This window comes from Chenopodium album, chromosome 27, assembly GCF_948465745.1.
Source record: "Chenopodium album chromosome 27, dcCheAlbu1.1, whole genome shotgun sequence".
In the NCBI taxonomy this organism is placed as follows: domain Eukaryota; kingdom Viridiplantae; phylum Streptophyta; class Magnoliopsida; order Caryophyllales; family Amaranthaceae; genus Chenopodium; species Chenopodium album.
In genome coordinates, this window is record NC_137860.1 from 27468497 (window position 1) to 27493585 (window position 25089).

At 33.7% G+C, this 25089-nt stretch overlaps 4 protein-coding genes across 4 annotated transcripts; 1 reads left to right on the plus strand and 3 right to left on the minus strand.

Moving 5' to 3' along the window:
• The first annotated feature begins 7737 nt into the window (after positions 1 to 7737).
• LOC145620530 (homeobox-leucine zipper protein GLABRA 2-like) lies at positions 7738 to 17141 on the plus strand. The gene is made up of 11 exons (XM_081675218.1): positions 7738 to 8033; positions 8156 to 8439; positions 13411 to 13528; positions 13687 to 13884; positions 13968 to 14351; positions 14512 to 14613; positions 15409 to 15618; positions 15719 to 15893; positions 15980 to 16251; positions 16328 to 16414; positions 16492 to 17141. Exons 1-11 carry the CDS (start codon positions 7950 to 7952, stop codon positions 16870 to 16872), a joined length of 2295 nt encoding a protein of 764 aa, XP_081531344.1. The 5' UTR covers positions 7738 to 7949; the 3' UTR covers positions 16873 to 17141.
• A 374-nt stretch (positions 17142 to 17515) lies between these two features.
• Positions 17516 to 21759, minus strand: LOC145619912 (uncharacterized). Its single transcript, XM_081674593.1, has 5 exons — positions 21751 to 21759; positions 20616 to 20729; positions 18266 to 20071; positions 17790 to 17892; positions 17516 to 17694 (listed from the first exon to the last, which is right to left on the minus strand). The coding sequence occupies exons 1-5, from the start codon at positions 21757 to 21759 to the stop codon at positions 17516 to 17518; spliced, it is 2211 nt and encodes a 736-aa protein (XP_081530719.1).
• A 10-nt stretch (positions 21760 to 21769) lies between these two features.
• LOC145619913 (uncharacterized) lies at positions 21770 to 23515 on the minus strand. The gene has a single exon (XM_081674594.1). It carries the CDS (start codon positions 23513 to 23515, stop codon positions 21770 to 21772), a length of 1746 nt encoding a protein of 581 aa, XP_081530720.1.
• A 568-nt stretch (positions 23516 to 24083) lies between these two features.
• On the minus strand, positions 24084 to 24886 carry LOC145620269 (small ribosomal subunit protein uS17c-like). Its single transcript, XM_081674914.1, has one exon. The coding sequence runs from the start codon at positions 24753 to 24755 to the stop codon at positions 24240 to 24242; it is 516 nt and encodes a 171-aa protein (XP_081531040.1). The 5' UTR covers positions 24756 to 24886; the 3' UTR covers positions 24084 to 24239.
• Positions 24887 to 25089: the final 203 nt, after the last annotated feature.

A 25089-nucleotide genomic window follows, 5' to 3' on the forward strand; every position in this document is an offset into this window, starting at 1 on the left:
TAAAGAATATTTTGCCTGAATATGTATATAAAAAATCGTGTCACAATGGTTAAGTATTTATATTTAAAATTAAAGGTTCGTTAAAGGTTGAAATCTTGTCCCCTTTGTTTTTTTAGTCCAAGCTCCGCCACTATTCAAGATAAGCGTTGGCAAGCATGTTTGATCAATATGACATAAATAAAGGAAAGACTTCGTTCCTTCGTTCATTACTCCATCGTTTATTAATACATCAAACAAATTGATGACATTATTATTCAATCATTAAAAGTCAACTTGTTGCATGTATTGAGAAACGAAGAAAGTATCTTGTAATGATAAATTAATCAATGACCTAATTGGTATGTAAACTTTGCAAACTCTTGATTTAATGAGGTAACAAGTAATGTTAATTAATGCTTACATGTTAGAACAAGTAAACTAGTAAAGTTTGCAATAAATCTACACAAAAACTTTATTTCTTGCCCTATCTTTTTCCTTTTACATACAAAGGTCAATAACGAATCCTTTTACTTGTGTGACGACATGAAAAAAAGGTTTAAAGATTGTGTACAACTGGTATGAACTATGAAGTATCTCAGTTTCATTTCTTTAGATTTACTAAAATAGACGTCATATGCACATTTCATCACTTGGATACTTTATACGAAAACACCAATTTAGTGAAAGTAGTTCATGTATTTTTGGTCACTCACTTTTTTCATCTTTTCTTGTTTGTAATCTTTGCTCTTTCTTTCATGGTCTTTCTGGTCGTTTTCTACTTTTTCCACCAAGTCCCTTTTACACAAGTCAAAGGATTGTAATACAAGACAACTAGAGATAAGTTTGTAATCCGTGTAGTTAATTAACTAATTGATCGTGAGTTGGGTTAATTAATTAAGAGCACTATTAATAAATCTATCTCCGGAAATAAATGACGAAACCTTGTTTAAGTTTTCTAGCTAAATCAAGGGGTGAATATTGAATAATAATAGAGCATATAAATCGATCATAAGTTTCAACTATCAGCTTAAACAATTGCATAGCGTGACACAAAAGTCACGGTGTCAAATGTCATCCAATCCCTCCTTTTAAAGTCAAATATTAAGCACTGAGAAGTATGACACAGGGTCGATCTATGCTGCATCCACACTTTAAACCAAACGGACTCTCATGTGAGGGGGTGTGATAGCAGTGTATATAAACCAATCCTCAGTGAATAATTATCTAGATATATATGTTCAGCACATGGTTTTACTTTATTTTCTTTGTTCTATACTGGTTTTAATTAGTCTGAATCGGCCACAAGAGCAATACAAATTACCAATAGACATGGAGAATTTTGAAACTACAATCTATTGTACACGGATCGCGAGTTCTAACCACAAAGCCAAAATCTCATTTGATATATTATCTTTGTTTTACTTTGCTTAACGTATTAAATGTAAAAGAAGACATGTTGCATAGCAATGGGAGGAAAAAGGAATGACCGAAGACTATTAATCAACAAGAAGATCGATCAATCAATTAAAATGGATTTCCCACTTTCGACATGGTTGTTATGCTCATATGCCATGTGATCATTACAGCTTATTATCTACCATTCATAACAACCAAATTGATAGTCTCAATTAGTATGAAGTACTAACTATTACTAAGGAAAGATTCTTTATAGCATTGTATTGGTACTTTGTCGAGTAATTCATATCTCTAAGTATCTCTAAGGACTCTAACTGTCTAACATGTAAACATCTTCATGTTCCTAATTCTAGCTAGTAAATTTGTCCATTGGATAAAATTCATTAAAATACTTCATTGTTCTTTGAAGGGTTGAAAATAATAATATAATTGATCAAGTTTCTTCCCAAAAATTAATAAGTATAGCAAAAGTTAGGGAATTATTCTCTTAAAATTAAAGCCTAAATTATCAGAAGATGTACAAAAAGACATACTACGAGCTGAGTATCTATAAAAAGGATTAATATCCTGATAAACTTACAAGAAGTGACCTAAAGAGGCAACATATAATATTATATAACCAACATTTTTTTAATCCACCGCAAGGGTAGCGTCCGTGGTTACAACCTCACCGTCACTGCACCTAGGTGGTTGCACCCGCGTCAAGGCCTCCATATAGCTAGTTAATAGGATGCCACCCTTGTGGCGGAGTTTCAAAAATTGGACCACATACTCCTAATCAAAATTATTGTTTTTAAGTAAATAATTATTGGCACACACATAGTTCACACTATTTTAATATAGGAACAAATAATTAACCTACAAACCTATAAATGTTTATCTTATTGTACAAGATTTATAACCATAACATATTTGACTACTATATGTTGCTTCTATTCTGTGATTGGTCTGATTCCTTCTCTGGTCCCTATAGTGATTTATTGCTAATACAACAATTGGCTCTAGACCTAATTTTTCATGCATGTATTTCGTGGGCTTATTATAACCATTTCTATAGGTTTGTTGTTAATATAATTTGTGGTTCATAATTTTTGGGAAGAATAATACCAAGTACACTTGAGAAAAAGCAACTAATTGAATTTTCGACGGTGGGACCAACTTAAAAAAAAAAAACAAAAAAATATATTACAAATTCTTATATGTATCGTGGGGTTACTTTGTTAGTGTTATAGGGGATACTCAGTCAGTGTTAGGGCCTGTTTACATGTATTACTGAACTGAACTGAATAGAGTTGAAATAAATATTTTTTGAGAAGGAAATTAGGGGCTGAATTGAATTGAACTGAACTAATTGGAGCTGTATTGAACTGAAATGAAATTAAGCTGAAGTGAACAGGCGCTTACAAAAGTTATTTCGTTAATGTTATAGGGGTTAATTAGTCGAGGCTATAGGAGTTATTACTTGATCAATTGAGGTTACTCAGTGCGTGCTAGTGGTATCGGGGTTACTTTGTTCTTTTACAAGCGACCACATTGTGTAGCCAATAATTCGCCGCATTGAAAATAAAAAAGCAATAATTTGTAAAATTGAAAATACGGAGTAATATATACGGAGTACTATTGTACGGTAATACATAATTGTATTGAGCATATGTGTTAGAATCCAACTCCTTTTGATGTATTTGTTTCCCTTTAGATGCTTTCTTAGAGTTTAGTTTATGTTTTCTAGGCCATATGTCCCATTATTGTGTTACTGTCAGTTCAGTGTTCACTAGGGATTCTATGCATGTACTACATTAAGCTCTTTAGAGGGCGAATGATTAATGAAATCTTAAAGCCTTCTACCAAGTGTTGCCTTGCTTTTATGCTTGTTTGTTGTTAGACCCTTATAGATATTGTGTCTTACTTGCATATTAGCTCCCCTCCAACCCAACTTGATGCGCTAAGGACTCGTGGTTCGGACCCGCTTGTGCCCGCTTTGAAGTATCGGCCGTCACAAGCCCCGACCACCAACACTCCGTCGCCCAGATAGACGGGAGTGCTCCTGAGATTCTATTGCCCGCTTGTGTTGCTTTGTGCTCACAAGCCCTTCCTCCGCTCAAGGCTAGCGTTCTTGCCGCCAAAAGGCTAGAGCGCGCCGCACGTTTCGGGGCCCAAACTCCCGGACCGTGACAATATGACTTGCTTACAATAGTAGCATAGTTAGGTAGGTTGGATTAAGATTTAACATACATGCTCCATTTTTTTTTTAATGTTTTTGTTCAAAATCTTACTACTATTCACAATTTTAGAAAAATCATCTATATTAGTTCTAAAATATAAGAAAAAATATAGTCACCCATGATATTATTTGATTCTTCTTAAATTAATAAATACTCCCTCCGGCCCCAAATGATCACTTTTGAAGAAAAATCACGGGAATTAAGGAGAATTAAAGAAAGTACATAGAAAAAGTAAATTTACATTGGGTAGCAAAAAAGTTGAGAGAGAAAGTAATTAAAGTACATGGGAAAGTAAAATTTACATGGAAAAGTTAAATTTGCACAAATATTTATGCAAATGTTAGAGAATTTTGGTAAAAAAATAATATTAATGGTACTTGAAAAAAGCAAATGTGACTAACATTTTGGGTCACTAAAAATGGCAAAAGTGACTATCATTCGGGGCCGGAGGGAGTATTTCAACTCTTACTAATGTATAATTAATGACAAGTATATTAAAAAAAAAATGCATTATTGATAAATGACAACCATGCATATTTACAATAAGAACATAAAAAAGAAACGGATCAAGGAAGTAGTTTATACGGAGTATTCAAAACAGAGTACTATGGAGCTCCATCCGAGTTATACAAGTATTGATTATAGTAATGTTAAATCTAATAAATTTTATGGTTAGTGATAAATTTAATGCGATTCGTCCCCAACCTAATTAAACAAATTTTCATAATTACAAAATTAGGTATAAGGCTATCTCTTTGGGTCTATTTACTTACCTTATTTTTTCTTAAGGTCCTACAAATTTCAACAATTTATTGACATTGCTGATTAAAAATTATTATTATTGATAAAAATATTATATTATATAAATGTCAATTAGCTTATTTGGTTAAAGTTTTAAGGGCTGGTACCTAAAACCTGCTATCAAATCTTGTCTTGCCCTTGTAACTCTATATACACACACCAACCCCCTCAAAAAAAAAAAAAAAAAGGTAATTTAGATTTTTTTTTTCCTGGTTGATACGAGTACTTATTTTTACAAATTATAGTTAATTTTTACTCCATATTGAATAATAATAAAAATAATAATCTACAAATTAGTGTGTAATCTCAACTTTCAACCAGGATCCATGCACTCTATTTTTTTCCTTTACCCAAAAGAAAAAAAAGAACAAAAAAACAACTTCCAGCGTTACATTAATATATATATTGTGTATTAGCACATGCACATGTTATTCATACTACTTAAAAATAATAAGGGTAATGATATACTCTGTATGTAGCCCTTCTTATACTGTATATAAGCAATAGATATTTTCTAAAAAAAAACAATAATTATACTTTCTAAAATGGAATTAAGTTAAGAATTTATGACAAAATCATGTGCAGATTGGTTTAATAAATGTTAATTTATCTTTAAAACGGAGTATTTCCTTTTATAGCTTCTTATACATAGCCCTTAGGACTATATTTATCATTTTCCTAATAATAAAGGTAAATGTATATTGGAGTAGTACATATATCATTATATGATGGTTATGCAGGTCCCTGGAACACATGAAAAGCTTTGGAGCTAAATTCATTAAATACTTGAGATTCTTTGAGCCCAATTAATGACAAAAAGACATAGTGTCTCATTTTCACCATTTGTGTATTTTAAAATTTTAAAAAATTAAAAAAATCATCTTATTGGAGAATGCTTGTTTGTAGCATTAATGGAGTTGAAACTTTTTTAAGACTTTAGTTTTGACTTGATGTTTTTTTTTTTTTTTCTTTTTTTTTTTTTTTTTTTTTTTCTTTTTCTTTTGGCCCTTTTTTGTGCTGCTTTTATTTGGCGTTGTTAGCTTGGCTCGGCTAAAGCCTAAAGCGATTGATTGGCTTTTCGCCTTTTTCTTGTTAAGGTTGCCTGTGAAAAACTTGTGGTTTCATCCGTAAAACTAGCAAGATTGTAAGACAATATATGTACAAGAAGTTAAGGAATGATAATAGTACTTGTAATAATAATGATAATAATATTTATCAGTTTTGCTTGTTTTGTAATAATCTCAAAACTTTTGTTACATCAGTTTCATAATAATAGCAATACTTTAATTTCTTGTCATTGGTATATTTGTCAATATTTAGCTCTAATTACGGTTATCGGAATAGGGTACGTTGTAGACTTGAAAAAGTTGTTGTACGTATTTGTTTTATAAAGACCAATCAAACTATTAGTATTTTTGCAACTTTACATCAATGGTTCTTTGGCAATGGCTGATATGTTTCTTTGAATGAATAAATTACTCTGTGTTCCGCCAAAAAAAAAAAAAAAAATGCAAAAACATCTAAAAATTATTTATATGTAGCTTACAAGGGATGTTATTAGTGCAAAATGTAATGAATTTATTCAATGAATTCGCTCCTTTATTTCATTAGAAAATAAAAATAAAAATAAATGTTAGAACAAATTAAAAAGAAAATAGATAATTCCAAAAAAAAAAAAGTAAAAATCATGAAAAGAAAGGTAATACATAGTATATTTAGGCTCTGTTCTCTTACTAATGTACTATTTTAAGTACTAATAATCAACTAATATAATTATGAAAAATGCTATACATAGCTCTAAGAATTACATATAGGGAGCCAAAAATGGAAAAAACAAAGAAAATATACACATTAATTACAGTAATTTGCGCGTAATTTTATCATGTATTTTTAAATTAATACAGGGTATCATATTAGGAAAGATATTAAATTTTTGTCCATAGTCTTAAGGACTACGTATAACATTATCTTATACTCGTAATTATTTCTTGATTTTATGGTTTCCCGGAACATGATTGTGTCAATTGTCAAATATTAATTCCGTAAAACAAGAGTAGTCCAAATCCATTGGTACACCTTCATCTAAAATAATGGACACAAAACCAAGCCGATCGACACAAGTCAACATAAACCGGAAATTGAAGTGAACTCAATAATATACAGTGTTTTTTTTTTCTTTTTTCGAAGGGAATATGAAGTGAAGAACATAAACAGTTAAAACAAATGACTTTTATATACAAACAAACAATCATATAATAATACAAAGGTCATGAACACCATCGGTTTTAATTGTTAGCCTAAGCTCATTTTATTTATCTGCTTTTGTCTGAATTTATTTACACTGAACTTATGTAATTTTTGAATTTATTTTATTTTATCAGAAATTATTTTATTTTTTTAGTTTGAAAATTTCTTATTTGATTTTTTGAACGTGTATTATTATACTTTAGTTTAGATCATGTAACTGAACGGATTAGTAGGGTCAACTATCATCATCTAGCTAACTTTCAAAGCAATCAAACTACCAAAAGGGGATTGAATCAAAGTTCGCTTGGATGAGTGATCGTCAAGCTAATGTATTTAGGTTGAATTTTTCCCCTAATGTTGATAGAGTCTCGACGATTCTACTAGGGGTCTACATTCAACAATTCTATGAATGACCGCCCTTAAAAACCTTATCGACAACACGAAGACTTGCATATGTCATCTAAAACAATTAGGATTTCGAAGGATGTGTCCCCAAACCCACCCGTGGGAGCTCAAGTGCTCAATGTAACAAATCTACTCTATATATGTTAGAAATAAGCTACACTAAGGAAAAATATCGTTTCATGCTAGATGCGTGCCAAAATTTTATAAACATAGCCCATATATAACCCGACACAAATGTCATGATATATCCAATCACATGTATCAGCAGACTCTTTATAATTTTTATACAGTTTGTTTTACAAATTTATCAAAAAAATATGCAACAACATATAGGCAGACTCATTGTTATCATGTCAAATTTTGAAATAATATTCATAGTTAACCCACGAGTGCCTCTTACATCTTAGGTCTAAATTCCGCTTGAATCACGCCATTTTCCATCCCATCCCATGCCCAAATGTAGGATGGACTATATACATAAGTCACATTTAAGTGTAAATAATTGGTGGTTTGACAAATTACCACACATACCATAATCATATCCAATCTCTCCAAAGAAATTACAATTAGCACATCATAAACTCAAAATCCAACCCTTCTTCCACATTCTCTCTCTCATCTAAAATCCCAAAGCTTGCTCCCTCAATTGCTACCAGTCAACCTCTACCAGCCCACATTCTCTCTCTCTCTCTCATTTTCTCTCTCTAAAAACCTTCTTTTGTTTTTATATCCTTAACTCTACCCGACCCCACTTCCCCCTTTCATCTGCACGTCCTCTCTTCTTTCTCTCTCTCTCTCCAAATTTCATCACCAAATAAATACTAGTAAAACCTTCATTAATAATAAAAATAGCTTATTATTTCTTCATCTTTGTCGCAAATGGGCGTCGATATGTCTAACAATCCCCCAAATTCCCAATTCCCTAAAGACTTCTTCTCTTCCCCTGCTCTCTCTCTTTCCCTTGTAATTATCATGATAATCCTCTCTTTTTTTTTCATTTCAATTATCAAATTATTATTAGTTATATATAGGTATTATTACTTGACACGTTTTTGTTCTGATATTATTTATTCTGTTGATGTAAGGCTGGGATTTTCCGTGGCGCAGAGGATGCTACGGCTAAAGCGAAGAGTGCGGAAGTGGAGGAGGGTGAAGAAGGGAGCGGTGGCGGAAGGCGAGAAGATACGGTTGAGATTAGTAGTGAGAACTCCGGCCCCGCTCGTTCGAGGTCGGAGGATGATTTTATGATTAATGCTAATGACGACGACGATGACGACGACGGTGGTGGTGGTGGTGATGATAAAGGGAAGAAAAAGAAGAGGAAGAAATATCATCGTCATACTACTGAACAAATTCGTGAAATGGAAGCGTATGTTCATTCATTCTCCTTTAATTGTTTTTTTTGGTTATGGTAATTAATAATTAAATTTATATTGATCGACCACTACTATTGTTTTTAATTTTGTTAAATAGTGAGGTCGAGTTGACTAGGGGAGGTCGTTAACTATAAAATATCTAGTGCAACCGTTTACACTACAAATTGTTAATAAAAACCGAAGTATACACTCAATACAGCAATAACAAAACCTTAATCCTAAAATGATTTGAGGTTAGCTAACATAAATCATCATAAAAACTCGTATAACATATAAACTCAATAAAATTCATAATATCTTTTCTTTATCCTTTTAAATCAATTTCGACGATTGTGAGAAAGTTACATCTAGTATGATATGTTCATCAGGTCGATTAATATAGTTCTCCACCCTAATGAGGATTGTGAGAGACTTGTACGGCTAATACAATTATTAAGTTAAAAAGTATGCGCCGTACCCAGTTAAAATTATTTCCTTTTTCTTCGTGTTTTGGGGTCGAGGATTGTGAGAGAGTTGTATCGCTTAATTAGTAAGTTAATCGTTGTTGTCTTTTCCGAGGAGGGGTGGGTTGGGTGAAAGTGACGTAATATTTATTAAGGTAAGTCTGTGCATGGCCGGTGACGTTTTTATGTTCGTGTTGAAAATAAAATCTGCAAAATCTACCTTTTTTAATCTTTGATTTGATCTTGCTCTCGTGAATACTTGTTGAGAAATGACTAATCGTACTCAATAACAGTGGCGTATCCAGGAATTCCGAACTGTGGGTTCGGAATTTTAAAAAGAATGATGATCATATATTAACTAAATATTCAATACATAAGTTCATTTTTTTTAATTACAAATTTTCATAGTTTGAAAGCGTGCTAATACATTACTACTTCTATAAATCTATACTTCTATTGCAAAAAATCAATATTACACATAAAAATAAAAATAAAAAATCTCAAGCCCCCAATAAACACAAATTTAACAATGTAAACTTCTTCTAATTATCAATTAAAAGACCAAGTAAAAATTTTAAATTCTAAGTTTCTACAATTCATTTTGTGAACAATTCAAGTATTCAACAATATATCAAAACCAATTAAAAAAATCAGTATGTAATTAACTAATTATCACTCATTTTAATAAAATCAACCACTAAATAAAGATTTAAGAATTAAGTGGAGTAGAGGAATAAGAGGTCTCACAAACTCACGAAGAACGGAAGAACTCGAAAAAAAATTACAAAAAAAAAATAAAAACATAAAATGAGATTAACCATTAAATAAAGATTTAAGAATTAAGAGGAGTAGAGGAATAAGAGGTCTCACAAACTCACAAAGAACGGAAGAACTCGGAAAAAATTAAAATATCAAAAAAAAAAAAAAAAAAAAAAAAAAAAAAAAAAAAAACATAAAATGAGGGCAGCAAGATTCGAACCCAGGACCTAAGGAGGAGGTTCAATGCTTTAACAATCACTCCCTTACCAATGTGCTAGGCTTTGACATTTGATTATATATCTCACATAAATTAGTTTTAACCCTTTTTTTTCTTTTTTTTTTTTCAAAAAAAATAAATTAAAACTTATAATTTTTTTCCGAAAAATCTGTGGGTTCAATGAACCCCCTTGAACCCCCCCTAGATCCGCCCCTGCTCAATAATAATAATAATTAACAATAATAATAAAAATAATAAGTCCTTCAAGAAAAAAATAATAACAACAATAATGATGAAAGATTTTATCAAAACACAATTAATTGCTAAAAAGTAAGTAGTTAATGTTTTTCGTTGGCTTTAATTAATAAGTACTACAGTAATATATATCTACCCCACATAATAGCCTTTTCCTTTCCTCATCAAATTTAATGGTGTAATGCCTAATTTTTTTCCACGTTTTGTAATTTATATCCTCAAAATAATTTTATTTGGCAATAAATTAAATGCTATTCCCCCTTACCTAACCTTTGGAAGTAAGTTCATTTGTTAGAAACATTAAACATTAAAATGTTACGGAGTAATGTAGTATAACATGAATCATGATACTCTTTTTATGTAATTCCTAACTACCACTATTATCGATTAAAATATCTGCATATAGTACTCAAAATATGAGATTAAATCACATTAATATTATTTGTCATTGTGACTCTTCTCTCTATACCCATAGGAAAGAAAATAAGTTGATACGTTACTCTTTTTCATCATAATCATTAATTATTACTCCGTATATAACATAATTATATAGTGTAATACTCCAATAGTACATTTTCTATCTATTCTAAAGTACTATATGGTACTCCGTACGTTTTAATTTCTAAATATTGGGAATTTATTGCATTGTAGGAGTAAGGAGTGAATTTCAATTCACAGTTTAACACTCTTTTTTTTTTTTTTTTTTTTTTTTTGACACAACAGTTTAACACTATTAAATTCAATAACATATTAACTTGTTTTTAAGCCAATTTATTTAATCCGAAAGTACTTCACTAATTGAATATTCTCTTTACTCTTATATAGTTTAACACCATTAAATTTTGGCAAACATTGTTTCAAGATGAATAGCTTTTTACAATAATAGTACAAAGTATATTCTTCATAATGTTCTTATAGCTTCAATGCATAAAAAAAAGCCTTATATTTCCTTTATTCAATTCAATACCTTCAATTTATTAATAATATTTTCATGAAAGAAATGGAGCTACATACTCCTAAATTTATTGTAATTAAGAAACAATAAATAATTTATTTTTTCCTTCTAATAATATTATGATTTTTGTAATGATCTTCTCTATCTAAAAACGTGTTTTTAATATAGAATGAAAAAAGAACAAAAAAGTGGTCCAAATTAAAAAACGTACACGTTCATGCTTTGTCTCTAACTCTTGATTAAGCTAGTGATTAGCCTCTAGCTAGCTAGTAGCTAATTACTAATTGCGTGCTAATTAGGTAATTCACTAGCTAACTTTAATTATAAGTTAGTTATTGTATTGAATTATTATGCAACTACGATCAAGGAAATTATTATAGAAAGTTGTTATATGGTTCTACCCCTAATGTTCTAGTGTGTACTTTAGTTTATGATTAATTTAGGGTTTTGCTGTTGTCAAAAAAAAAAAAAAAAAAAAAAAAAAAAAGATCAAGGAAATTTCTCAAGTACTTCATAATTTTGAAGTACAAAAGGAAAGAAAAGTCGAAGTTATAATTGGATTATTGGAAAATTTCTACTTGCACTTTGTTTATTGACCTTTTATTTATCTTTGTTGTCTGGTAGCTCTTTATTCTTCCACTCGTGAAAAGCTATTTCCTCGGAATCTAGATTCTAACAATTGTTTATGATCATGTTGCATCTTATGTACACATCAGAATGATTCAGGAATGAAATAATTCATTGGGGAGAATCAATGTTTCTTAATGCTTAGCATATTCGGGAAGATAACTGAACTTATTAACCTTTATATGAACTTATTTTTCTTAATAATGAAAATAATGTGCACTCAACTAGGCCTTAATCTTTTTAATTGCGTAGTACGATTTTTACTTGTGATATTTATACTGTACTAATTTAGAAAATATATTACGAAGTATATACATGTATTTTTTTTTTTTTTTTTTGTATACATTATTTTGATAATACTCTTCGATATGGGTATGTCATAATTTTAAATTATACGGATTAAAGTTTTTACTTAATTCTATTTTAAAGTTTACCCAGTATCTAACTTTAGCTAGTCTTTGATTGTGGCCCAAATTTTTTTTTTTTTCAAAAAGAAACAACTATTGAAATTAAATTTTTGCTGTACCACAGTAATTAATTGGGCAGATATACCAGTCGAATGTCTAATCTACCAAAAGGTTTAATAATTTATTTTTAATTAGAGTCTAATTTATCAAACTATCATTATCAATTGAGTACTATACTGTTTATTACAGTAGAATTTGAATGCTTTACACGAGTTATCAGTACTTGAATAGGTCACATTTAGTTCTGGATCATTTTCAGGGATTTACTTTGAATTATCATAATTACCATTGATTTATTAATACAATTGTTGAGAAAAGCGTTACGAGTATTATTTTGGGACATTAAAAAAAAAAAAAATCCAGCCTATTAAAATGGTACGGAGGGAATAATATCTTTAGTAAGTAATCGTAATATTTATGTCAAATAAAATTTCACATCCTTTTATATACGGAGTATTATTATTTTTAATGAAAGCATTGATAAGGGCTATAATGCTATCTGAGAGTGAGAGATAGCTCAAGTGATTAGAACTTCCTTTCTGATTTATAGAGATCCTAGGATCGATTCTCACTTCCGGCCCTTGTGGCTCTCTAAACTAATTAGGTTATATATTTTTCCGAGTTTTTATAATTTTTTTTTTCTTATTAATTTCATCTTGCACATAAGTCCCATTGATCAGACAACCTTTTTAGTGTGAAAATTATGATAATATTGTTTAAAGTGCACTCATTATTATACCTCAAACTTTTTTCCTAATTTTGGTGTCTCAAGTTAGCCCAGTCCCACAAATCTTTACATCCATCTTATGATTGCATAGGTCCTCCCAAAACCTAAATAATGTAACAAATTGCACTAATCATCAAATTAACTTGTAGATCCGTGATTATTATATCATCAACTTCAACTCCCATTCGATTTTGCTCCCCAATACATAACAAGCAACTATGATAAGAATCATGTTACTAGACTACTCTACTTTAAATAAGGTGTTCCGATTTGAATTTTTCAAGGTTAAATTTACTCTATAAATGTTTAAATTGGTTGCACTTGCAACTTATCAGTAGATGAAAACAATTTATTTATTCAAATTACACTTTTGTAGCTGACATGGAGTAGTTGATACAAATGGCCCTTAAATTTAGCAAAAGAATAATGTTTTACTCCAATTTATTTTGTTGCATCAAATTACTTGAAGTTGTATTTGACATTGCATATAATTATTGCACAAACAACAATGCAGGTTGTTTAAAGAGTCACCACATCCAGATGAGAAGCAAAGGCAACAACTTAGCAAACAATTAGGCCTCCATCCTAGGCAAGTCAAATTCTGGTTTCAAAATCGTCGAACTCAAATTAAGGTAATCTTTACTTAATGAATATAACCCATCCAACTAAAACAATTGTTACATTGTCTTTACCTTTGATGACATACATGACTATTAATTTTGAACGGAACGTGTAACACACACATGTAAGTATGTAACGTTACACTGCATCCATGCTTCTTATGTATCAGGCTATACAAGAGCGCCATGAAAATTCCTTACTGAAAACGGAGCTAGAAAAGCTAAAAGAGGAGAACAGGTCCTTGAGAGATAACACACATAAATCTTCTTGCCCCAACTGTGGATTTGCTACCATTAGTAGAGAGAATACTGCAACAGCTGATGATCAGCAGCAGCTGAAACTCGAAAATGCTAGACTTAAAGCTGAGGTATAATATTTCACTTAAAACCTTTTCACTCGCTCTATAATTAAACAAAACAAGCTTAATTCTATCTCTTTCATGTTATGTAGGTTGAGAAACTTCGAGCAGTGGTGGGCAAATACCCACCAGGAAGAGTCTCTCCAACAGCTTCATGTTCGACTTCAAATGATCAAGATAGTAGAAGCTCCTTAGATTTGTACACTGGGGTCTTTGGCATTGACAAGTCAAAAATCATGGATGTTGTAAATAAATCATTGGAAGAACTGAAAAAGATGGCGACTTCAGGGGAGCCATTATGGTTGAAAAGTGTGGAGACTGACCGAGAAATACTAAACTATGATGAGTATACCAAAGAGTTCTCTGTCGAGAACTCAAGTGATGGTGCAAAGCCTAGGAGATCGATAGAGGCCTCCAGGGAAAGTAGAGTTGTTTTCGTGGATCTTCCTAGACTAGTTCAAAGCTTCATGGATGTGGTACGATAACTTATATATTAGCATGAACTCTCTAGACTTAAATTAACAATTTGGTTTTCTTTTGTTAGTGTTCGTTACTTGTGTACTAGAAGTCTAGACCATCTAGTTATTGTAGAGGATACCGATTCTTAATGAATATGTTCTTTTTTTTTTTCCGTAGAATCAATGGAAGGAGATATTCCCATGCTTGATTTCCAAGGCGGCTTTGGTGGATGTCATCTGCAATGGTGAAGGTCTCAATAGAGATGGTGCAGTTCAGTTGGTAAGTAGTCATCATTATTAAACATTGACTATAATTTGCATTGTGATTCGAATGATTAGGACGTACGATTTTTTGGCTCCTTAGTGTAGTTGAGGAAATTTCAGGTGCTCTTTTTTTCTAAAAGTAGGATGCAACAAAAACATAATCATTCTCACATAGAATAATCCCTAATTTAACAGATTCAACCTTTTTCTCATCACTACCACCCAACTTAATGTCAAAAAGACCTTTTATTTGACATTTTAGCTATAATTGATGTTAACAAACAAGTCAAGAGCATTTTGTTCAGTATATGAAATTAGCTTTTGCAAAATTACTCTTGAAGTAATGTTGGATATATCAATCAAACAATATTTTCATGTTGCACACTTGCACCAGTTGTTGGTAGTACTAAGTATATAGGATGACTCATGATTGCACTCTTGGACTTCGTCAAATGTACAGAAGTTATTTGTGAAGTTGGAACCTTGTTGTATTTAGACTTAGATGCCGTAGTGTCTTGCTGAATTTAAGTATCACGAGGTTGAATATGGGCATATGGGGGTCTAGGCTTCATCTATGCCGATCCTTATCTGAAAGTATTAGCCCTTATTGGAACTAGTATTCTTGTATGAAATATTTGAACATATTGGCCCTTTTCTGAACTTGGAACTTGTTAGCCTTTATATAAACCAACTCATTATACTATTCTTTTCAAGGTTAAAAGAACAAAGCAGAATCATGTAATTATATTCTGTGCAAGGTTTCACTACATTGTTTTAGACAAAATAGCTTATTTTAGTACATTCTATGCAGATGTATGCTGAGTTGCAAATGTTGACACCAATGGTTCCCACAAGAGAGGTGTACTTTGTGCGATGTTGCAAACAACTGAGTCCGGATCAGTGGGCGATTGTTGATGTGTCCATAGACAATCTAGAAGATAACATTGATGCTTCACTAATAAAGTGTAGAAAACGGCCTTCTGGATGCATCATAGAAGATAAATCTAATGGCCATTGCAAGGTGCACATACATACAAAAGATGCTTAGTTTCAAAAAATTTTGATAGTCCAAACTATTTATACAAAACACAAGTTTACTAATGTGTTAATTTGATTATTAGGTTACCTGGGTAGAACATGTGGAATGCCAAAAGAGTGCAGTCCACTCCTTGTACAGAACCATAGTTAACAGTGGTCTTGCCTTTGGTGCTAAGCATTGGATGGCTACCCTGCAACTTCAATGCGAACGCCTGGTTTTCTTCATGGCTACTAATGTTCCTACCAAGGATTCAAGTGGTACATAAGAATTTATCTTTCTAAAATTAGAAATATTTTCAAATATTATGGCAAGCAGAGTAATATCTATCATTATCTGGTTGTAGGTGTTGGCACATTAGCAGGGAGGAAGAGCATACTAAAGTTAGCACAGAGAATGACATGGACCTTCTGCCGAGCACTAGGAGCATCCACTTGCAACTCATGGACCAAGATCACAACTAAAACAGGGGAAGATGTTAGAGTATCATCACGAAAGAACTTGAACGATCCCTGTGAGCCCATTGGAGTCATCCTGTGTGCTGTCTCATCTGTGTGGCTTCCTGTATCTCCCAGTGTTCTATTTGACTTCTTAAGAGATGACTCACGCCGGCATGAGGTTCAACGCTCTATACAACATTTGTTGTCCAAAATTTCGCGATTAATGTCCTGAAATATTATTGCATTTCATGCAGTGGGATGTAATGGCAAACGGAGGTCAAGTACAATCAATTGCAAACTTAGCAAAAGGGCAGGATCGAGGCAATTCAGTGAGCGTTCAGGTAACTCTAATTTTCTGTGTGGTATAATATCAGAACTTTGTATATATGTGACACTATCCTCTGCATTTTGATGTCAGACAATGAAGTCTAAGGAAAACGCGAACTGGGTACTCCAAGATAGCAGCACAAATGCTTATGAATCTATGGTGGTCTATGCCCCTGTGGAAATCTCAGGCCTGCAGTCAGTCATGACAGGCTGTGACTCTGGCAATGTAGCGGTTTTGCCTTCTGGATTTTCAATCCTTCCAGATGGATCGGAGTCAAGACCCCTCGTGCTCACTTCTAGGCAAGAAGAGAGAAGCTCCGAAGGAGGGTCTTTGCTCACAATAGCTTTACAAGTAGTCACAAATAGCTCTCCTGCAGCGAAGCTCACAGTGGAATCCGTAGAGCCAGTTAGCTCAGTTATAGCATGCATACTTGGGAAAATAAAGACAAGCTTGGAATGCGAGGATGGATGAGTTATACTCGGATTTCCTGTAATTAGGTAGAGATCTATAGCTGTAAAAAATTATAGATTTACCCTTGATGTCTCTGCTTTTATGGTGTATCAGTCCAATTTGTTTTGCCATCTGATCTCCCCAAGTTCTTATAGATCTTTCGAACTTGTAACGTGAATTTGTGCCTCTTTTTCAAGGTACAGAACAAGGGAGAAATATATGAGGCATCATATTAGAAGCAAAATATAATCTAACAAAACAGTTTAGATTTTCTACAGACATTTGCCTCACTTTATATGTTTTTTCCTTTTTTTTTTTTTTTTTTTTTTTTTGGAAGCATTTTACTCATATTTTGGCAAAAGATAAAAATAAAACAGAAGCAGCAATCAGTAACACACAAGCAACATCATGTTCAAGAAAGCATTATTGGTTCCTAAAAGATGATTAAATGCATGAGTAACATATAGTCATATACTTCCAATTCCAACCTATATCCTTGCCTCTCATGAAGCACATTCCAATTGTTCTTGACACCAACAGTGCATTAAGCCCAGCACAAAGTGGTCACAAAGATTTCGCCTATCGTTGAGAAGGGGTTATCTTGACATAAGCGAATCTAAATTATTAGAAGACAGAACAGACAAATGCATAAAGTGGGTGGACATCATTCTTGCATAAGAGAATGGAGAATGAAGAATGAACCAGTTAGAATCCAAATATCGATAATCAGAAACACTGGTATTTTCCATAACACAGGGGAATAGTCCGCTCTTGAGACACCTACTCCGTAATCACTAATGAATAATGACATCTTAGAACAGTTCAACCGAACATGCCAAGAACCTTGCAGACAACAGCACCAAAGCCACCAATTCATTCAAAGTCAACTGTAAGTCTACTATATATCAGGGTAATTTAAATTTGGATAGAATACTAACATGAAGCGCGAAAATATTTGTTCATGTCTAGAATCCAAAGCTGAAAATCACTACAAGAGCAGCACATGAGACAGATTATATTCAGGATACTGAGACTCAAGATCTGCATTACATGCCAATGATGCCATAAACTTTAGCACTTGTCTGCAATTCTCTCATTTTAGTTCTTTCACAGAGTTGTAGGCCTTGTAAATGTTACATGAATTGTAAAGCATGCACCTGGTTACTTAACTACCAAGTGGAAGTTTCCTGTCTTGTTAATTTCTTGAGTAAACTACATTTCTAACTTAAAAACTAACAGAATTACCCTCAAATTTAAGCCAGGGCAAGGTAATTTTTATAGCAGAATAATGAAATGGGAGTTTCATACATGTTTTGATCATGAAAGCGGGAAATTAAACATTTGGACATAGTAAATTACGATAATAATCTACTAGTGTAAAATTTATCACAATACACACAATTTCAAACTATACCTCATACATGGTACTAAACAGGTCATCGAGTTTAAAGTAGTTTATACCCTTGAGGACAAGACAGCCTTGCTGCAGGAAGAGTTTCAGGTTATCGTAGTCTTGGTATGTGTGATCAAATGATGTTGATGAGACCAGTTTTTTTAGTGATGATCTGTTTGTCAGTATCCATGCTATTATGTTGATATCCAGTTTATCACAATAACCTATGTTCAAGTATCTCAGTCGTTTACACGATTTCACCACTTCCTTTACTCCTTTTTCTGTCACACTCTTGCAACCCTCCAGATCCAGGTGAATCATTCTAGGGCTGATCTTCCCTAACTTTGTAAGCAATTTATCATTTATCCCTGAATAACTCACGATCAACTCCTCTAACACTGAGAACTCTAACTCCATGTCTATTTCGTAATCTTCCACACAATCAGACATAGTCAAATCCAATTTTACAAGGCTCCAGTTGCACGATATCCTTGAGTGCAAGTTGCACTCAAAGATAACAGGAACATTCAGTTCATCACGGGGTAAGAAACAAAAACTTAGTTTGAGCTTCTCTACTTCGGGACATATGTTAAGAAGCCTTTTCAGAGCTGTAGGGCTAAACTTTTTATGTAATGATAGGTCCAAGTACTTTATTGCACGATTCTTCTTCATTAGGCCATCATAAATGTTTTCTTCTCTTCCGATGCTTGAATTAGTCATTGCAAAATGGCATAGACGAGGGCATCTTTGTGTAATCATAACAAAAGCTGAATCAGACAGATTGGAACAACTATGGAGCTTAATTGATGTCAGGTTTTCGAGAAAAGAGGACAAGTACTCCATATGCTCATTTGTGAGGAATTCAACACTCACCAAGGCTAAAGATTTTAGAGATTGAGATAAGTGTTTTAGGAGCCTTGAGATCCCACTAAACGTGTACCCTTCACAATCTTCTAGAAATAAGCAAGCAATAGGAATTCGCGCTTCTATTATAGAAACGAGAAACTCATCCGATACTTCAACATTTGCTAACATGAGAGATTGTAAGTTGGTTAAATCAGTAGAGCCTTTGACGCCGAATGATTCAATTTTAAAATGTGCAGATAGGTATAATGAATTCAAATTATGGCTATTGTTAACAAAGAATGAAATTCCTTTTGCTGTCAAACCACTAACACTAACTTCAATTTGCTCTAGTAATGGACAGTTTTTTGACAGAGAAATAAGGGACTTATCTGAAATACCATATAATTTATCCGAAAGCACTATCTTGCGTAATCTCTTGAGCTTCAATGACATATAATCCATCCCTTTATCAGTCGCAACAATGATTTTACCATTATCATTCCTATAACGGTCCCTGAGATGCAGTTCCTCGAGCTGAGGGAACGAGTCTGCTATTCTGACAAGATCAGCATCTCCCTCTCCACCTGCAAACCTCAATACTTTCAGATTCTTCATGTTTGAACCCAGCTCCTCTAACCAAACTGCTCGCTGATACCGGTCATGTGCCATATCCAACAGCTCTTCCAAGTCCAACCCTGATCGTGCAATTGCAACAACAGCTTCATTCAGGTCTTCTCTGAAGTCACTGAACTGTATCTGCTTAAGGTTGGGGAATCGTTGCACCAGCCTAGAGATGGTTGAGATTGTTGTACTTTCTGGTATTTTTATGCTAACTTTTAAGGAATTGGTGATTGACAGGAATCTCTTGCAGACTAAACTGATTGATTCTTGGTCTCTTTCATGCTCAAGACGACCAAAGATCATCTCCCAGCATTCGTCAAGCAAATCTGTGCTTTCTTCCTCTTCTTTTTCCATTTCAATCTGCACTGATGGGATCAGATCAGATTATTTGCAACATGAAAATGTATTGTTTTTGACTTGGTTTCCTTTCCTTTACATAACAATGTGATATGATCTTTTCAAGTTTTGACTGGTTTTTCTTTACAAAACATTGTTATCAAGCCAGTGCATTTTATTTTTAATATACTACGCTTTGACATAGTTTTATATACGCGGAATGATCACCAAAATCTGCATACGAAAAATATTCAGCTTTGAAAGTTCAGTTCACTTAATTTTTTTTATCAACTGTAACACATGACGTGATAGACAGGCTGATAGATTGATAGCACTTGTTTCGATCAGCTAGGAGGGGCTCTAACCACTTGAACTATCTCTCATTCTATGTAATCAGTATTTGTTCATGTCTTGATTCCAAAGCTGAAAATCCATTACAAGAGTAGCACATGAGAAAGATTTTATTCAGGATACCGAGTCTCAAGATTTGTGTTACATGTCATAAACTTTGGCACTTGTTACCTACAAGTCTGCTTAAATTTTAATTGTATGCAATTCACTCATTTACTTCTTTCACAGAGTTGTACCCTTTAGAAATGTTACATGTATTGTAAAGCACCTGGTTACTTAACGTCTTAACTAACAACTGGAAGTTCACTGTCTTCTTAAGTTCTTGTGTAAACTGCATTTATAACTTAAAAATCAACAGAATTACCCTCAAATTTAAACCAGGGCAAGGTAATTTTTACAGCAGAATAAAAGAAATGGGAGTTTCATAACAATGAAAGCGGAAATTAAACATATGGACATAGTAAATTGCGAGTACAATCTACTAGTGTACTTATTTATTAAGATAAACACAGTTTCAAACTATACCTTGTTGGGTTATTCTCCCCAAATCAGAGTTAAGTAATATTATTATTGTAGTAATAATATTTGTAGTTGTAAGAAAGAAAAAGAAAATGAAAAAAAAATGAAGAAGAATGAATGCATATTGCATTTGGACGGTTGCATTGGAAGATATTTGTGGACTAAAGTCCAATGTGGTTGAAGCCATTAAATGGTAAGTACGACTCTAGACATAATATGTCTAATGTGGGGGAACAAGCCCTTAACAAGTGTTGACTTGGTTGCTTGTGTACGTGAGAAGCTTGGTGAGGAGTGTTGAAGAAGCCAAGGAGGATGGCATGTGGTAGAAAGCTTATGTGAGAAGCTTTGCACATATATGTGTGTATATATATATGTGATGTGCCGTGTGTGTTGAAGTGTGTTTGTGGGAAGATACACCACCAAAGTGGAGCAAGTAAGATGTAGTAGCTAGCAATTGAGAGTATAAATAATGAGTGCATCTCCATGTGAAGGAGTGTACAATAGCTGTAGTAGTGAGGGAGGAACAGACGAGAGGCAAACACAATATTAGTGCGAGGGGTATTTTAGGATTAGTATAAGTACCAATGTTAAGGGTACTTAGTGTAGACTATTCTAAAATACATTGTATCTAATATTGTATTTGTAGTGGTGGTCATTGTACTCCCGAAATTATTGCTAGTGAAGTTGTTTCGTCCGTGCAGATCCGGACCGTGGTTTTTCCCCTTATTGAGAAGGGGTTTTCCATGTAAAATATTGTGTGTTGTTCTTTTGTTGTTCCGTATTTTATTATTCTTTCGATATTGTGTTTATCTGTTGCTCCGTCCCCAACATACCTTATACATAGTAAACAACTCATAGTTCTAAGAAGTTTGGATCCGTGAGGACAAGACAGCCTTGCTGCAGGAAGAGTTTTAGGTTATCGTCGACTTGGTCTTTGTGATATGATGTTAAATTGACCAGTTTTCTCAAGGATGATCTATTTGTCAGTATCCATGCTATTATGTTGATATCCAGTTTATCACAATAACTTATGTTCAAGTATCTCAGTCGTTTACACGATTTCACCACTTCCTTTACCCCTTTTTCTGTCACACTCTTGCAACCCTCCAGATCCAGGTGAATCAATCTAGGGCTAATCTTCCCTAACCTTGTAAGAAATTTATCGTTTATCCCTGAATCACTCACGATCAACTCCTCTAACACTGAGAACTCTAACTCCATGTCTTTTCCGTAATCTTTCACATGATCAGATCCAGTCAAATCCAATCTTACAAGGCTCCTGTTGCACTCAAGGATATCAGGAACATTCAGTTGATCATAGAGTAAGAAAAAACAATAACTTAGATCTAGCTTCTCCACTTCGGGACATATGTTAAGAAGCCTTTTCAGAGCTGCAGGGCTAAAGTTGTCATGAAATGATAGGTCCAAGTACTTTATTGCACGATTCTTCTTCATTAGGCCATCATATATGTATTCTTCTCTTCCGAGGCTTGAACCAGTCATTGCAAAATGGCATAGACGAGGGCATATTTGTGTGATCATAACAAAAGCTGATTCAGACAGATTGGAACACATACAGAGCTTAATGGATGTCAGGTTTTGGAGAAAATAGGACAAGTACTCTATATGCTCATCTGTGAGGAATTCTACACCCCCCAAGGATAGAGATTTTAGAGATTGAGATGAGTGTTGTAGGAGCCTTGAAATCCCACTAAACGTGTAGCCTTCACAAAAGGCTAGAATCAAGTGAGAAAGAGAAATTCTTGCTTCTGTTATAGATACAAGAAACTCATCCGATATTTCAACATTTGATAACATTAGAGATCGTAAGTTGGTTAGGAAATTAGTAGAGCCTTTGACACCAAATGATTCAATCTTGTATCCAGATAGGTATAATGAATTCAAATTATGGCTATTGTTAACAAGGAATGAAATTCCTTCTTCTGTCACAGAACCACAATCACTTACTTCAATTTCCTCTAGTAATGGACAGTTTTTTGACAGTGAAACAAGGGACTTATCTGTAATATATATTTTATCCGAAAGCTCTATCTTGCGTAATCTCTTGAGCTTCAATGACATATAATCTATTCCTTTATCAGTCGCAACAATGATTTTACCATCATCATCCTTAACACGGTCCCTCATATGCAGTTCCTCGAGCTGAGGGAACGAGTCTGCTACCCTGACAAGATCAGCATCTCCTTCTCCACCTGCAAACCTCAGTACTTTCAGATTCTTCATGTTTGAACCCAGCTCCTCTAACCAAACTGCTCGTTTATATCTATCATGTGCCATATCCAACAACTCTTCCAAGTCCAATCCGGACCGTGCAATTACAACAACAGCTTCATTCAGGTCTCCTTGGAAGTCACTGAACTGTATCTGCTTAAGGTTGGGGAATCGTTGCACCAGCCTAGAGATGGTTGAGATTGTTGTATATTTTGGGATTTTTATGCTAACTTTTAAGGAATTTATGATTGACAGGAATCTCTTGCAGACTAAACTGATTGATTCTTGGTCGCTTTCATGCTCAAGACGACCAAAGATCATCTCCCAGCATTCGTCAAGCAATTCTTTTTCTTCTTCTTTTTCCATTTCAATCTGCACTAATGGGATCAGATCAGATTATTTGCAACATGAAAATGTATTGCTTTTGACTTTGTTTCATTTACATAGCAATGTGATCTGATTTTTTCAAGTTTTGACTGGTTTTTCCTTAAAAAACATGGTTATCAAGCCAAAGCATTTTTATTTTTAAAATACCATGCTTTGACAGTTTCAAATACGCGGATTGATCACAAAAATCTGGATACGAAACAGAACCGTCCTTATAATGTTCAATTCACTTAATTTTTTATCAACTGAAACACAGGACAAGATAGGCTGATAGAGTGATAGCATTTTATATAGTTTCGATCATGAGGCAAGCTCTAACCACTTAAACTATCCCTCGCTCTTGGTAATTATTAATATATGAGTGAGTATACATAAAAATTGTGTTTTTAACTTAAAGATAGCATTCAAAATTAACATAAAACATAGAGTATTATCACCAAAAAAAAAAAAAAAAAAAAATTTAAGATGCTCATTAAACACTGTATACTACTTGTATCATACTCATTTCATATTGAACGAAACTGCAGTAAAAATAAAAAATCAAAAATTATAACAAAATCTTACATTAAATTTAGACAGTAGAAAAACATACAAAAGTTATGATTACAATTGAACAAAAACCCCCCAAATTCTCAGTCAGGCATTTCATCAAATACCTTACAAACACATCCTAAAAACCCCAAAATTCAAACCCTAAACTCACTCACACAGTCTTATCCCCTTCAACAGCCTGAGATTCCAGAGGAATCCCAAGTTCATTCGGAGAACCAGCATCAGCATCAGCAACAACGGGCTTGGGCCTGGGCCCAGGAAGCTGTCTACCTTCAGGAAAAACAGCAAGAAAAGTCTTGGTTTTACTAATGGGTCGACATTTTTCAAGCTGAACCCAATCACCAACTTTGAACCTGTTATCCGGGTCATGGGCCTGGTACTTCTTCTTCATCCTGACCCGACGCTTGTACTTGGGGTGGGGTGCGAGACGAGTGACTTCGACGTTGACGGTTTTGTCGTTGGTGGCGCAGACGACTTTGCCTTGCATTGATCTCATGGCTTTGATAATGGGGAAGGTGGAGGGTGTGGTGGAGGAGGGTGGTGGGGTGGAGAGAGAGAGGGAGGAGAAGGATGGGAGGAGAGAGAGTTTGGTGGTGCCATGGAGGAATGGGGTGGTGGGTTTGGATGAGGAGAGAGGGGGTTTGAGGAGAGAGAAAGTGAGAGACATTGTTGGGAATTTGGATTGAGGATGAGGGAGGGGATTAGCTCATCTTTTCTTTTTGTTTGGGTGGAAGATGAAGATGAACAAGAGGATGAGGATGAGGATGAGGAAGTGCAAGTGTTTGTTGTGGGCTGGATTTGGTATTTGGTTTGAGGGTTTAAATATGTGGGCTATTGGCAAAGTCGATGCACCAATATGGCTCATCGAATGATCTGCTAACTGATTAAACCAACCCATTGGTCAAATGTGAGTTGTTTAAACCACACGTGTTCAACCCGTAGCATGTATTAAGTTAAAAAAAATTCCTTTAAAAAAAAGTTAAAAAATTTATCCGACCTGA

What these genes read in the sequence shown, in the direction of transcription:
- LOC145620530 (XM_081675218.1), top strand. Translation starts at nt 7,950, where the DNA reads ATGGGCGTCGATATGTCTAACAATCCCCCAAATTCCCAATTCCCTAAA. An exon ending in ATCGTCGAACTCAAATTAAG is followed by an intron (nt 13,529 to 13,686) that starts GTAATCTTTACT and finishes CTTATGTATCAG; the next exon opens with GCTATACAAGAGCGCCATGA. An exon ending in GCAATTCAGTGAGCGTTCAG is followed by an intron (nt 16,415 to 16,491) that starts GTAACTCTAATT and finishes TTTTGATGTCAG; the next exon opens with ACAATGAAGTCTAAGGAAAA.
- LOC145619912 (XM_081674593.1), bottom strand. An exon ending in GGTACAACTCTGTGAAAGAA is followed by an intron (nt 20,072 to 20,615) that starts GTAAATGAGTGA and finishes CCATCAGTGCAG; the next exon opens with ATTGAAATGGAAAAAGAAGA. An exon ending in TGTTTAGTACCATGTATGAG is followed by an intron (nt 17,893 to 18,265) that starts GTATAGTTTGAA and finishes CATGTAATGCAG; the next exon opens with ATCTTGAGTCTCAGTATCCT.
- LOC145619913 (XM_081674594.1), bottom strand. Translation starts at nt 23,515, where the DNA reads ATGGAAAAAGAAGAAGAAAAAGAATTGCTTGACGAATGCTGGGAGATG.
- LOC145620269 (XM_081674914.1), bottom strand. Translation starts at nt 24,755, where the DNA reads ATGTCTCTCACTTTCTCTCTCCTCAAACCCCCTCTCTCCTCATCCAAA.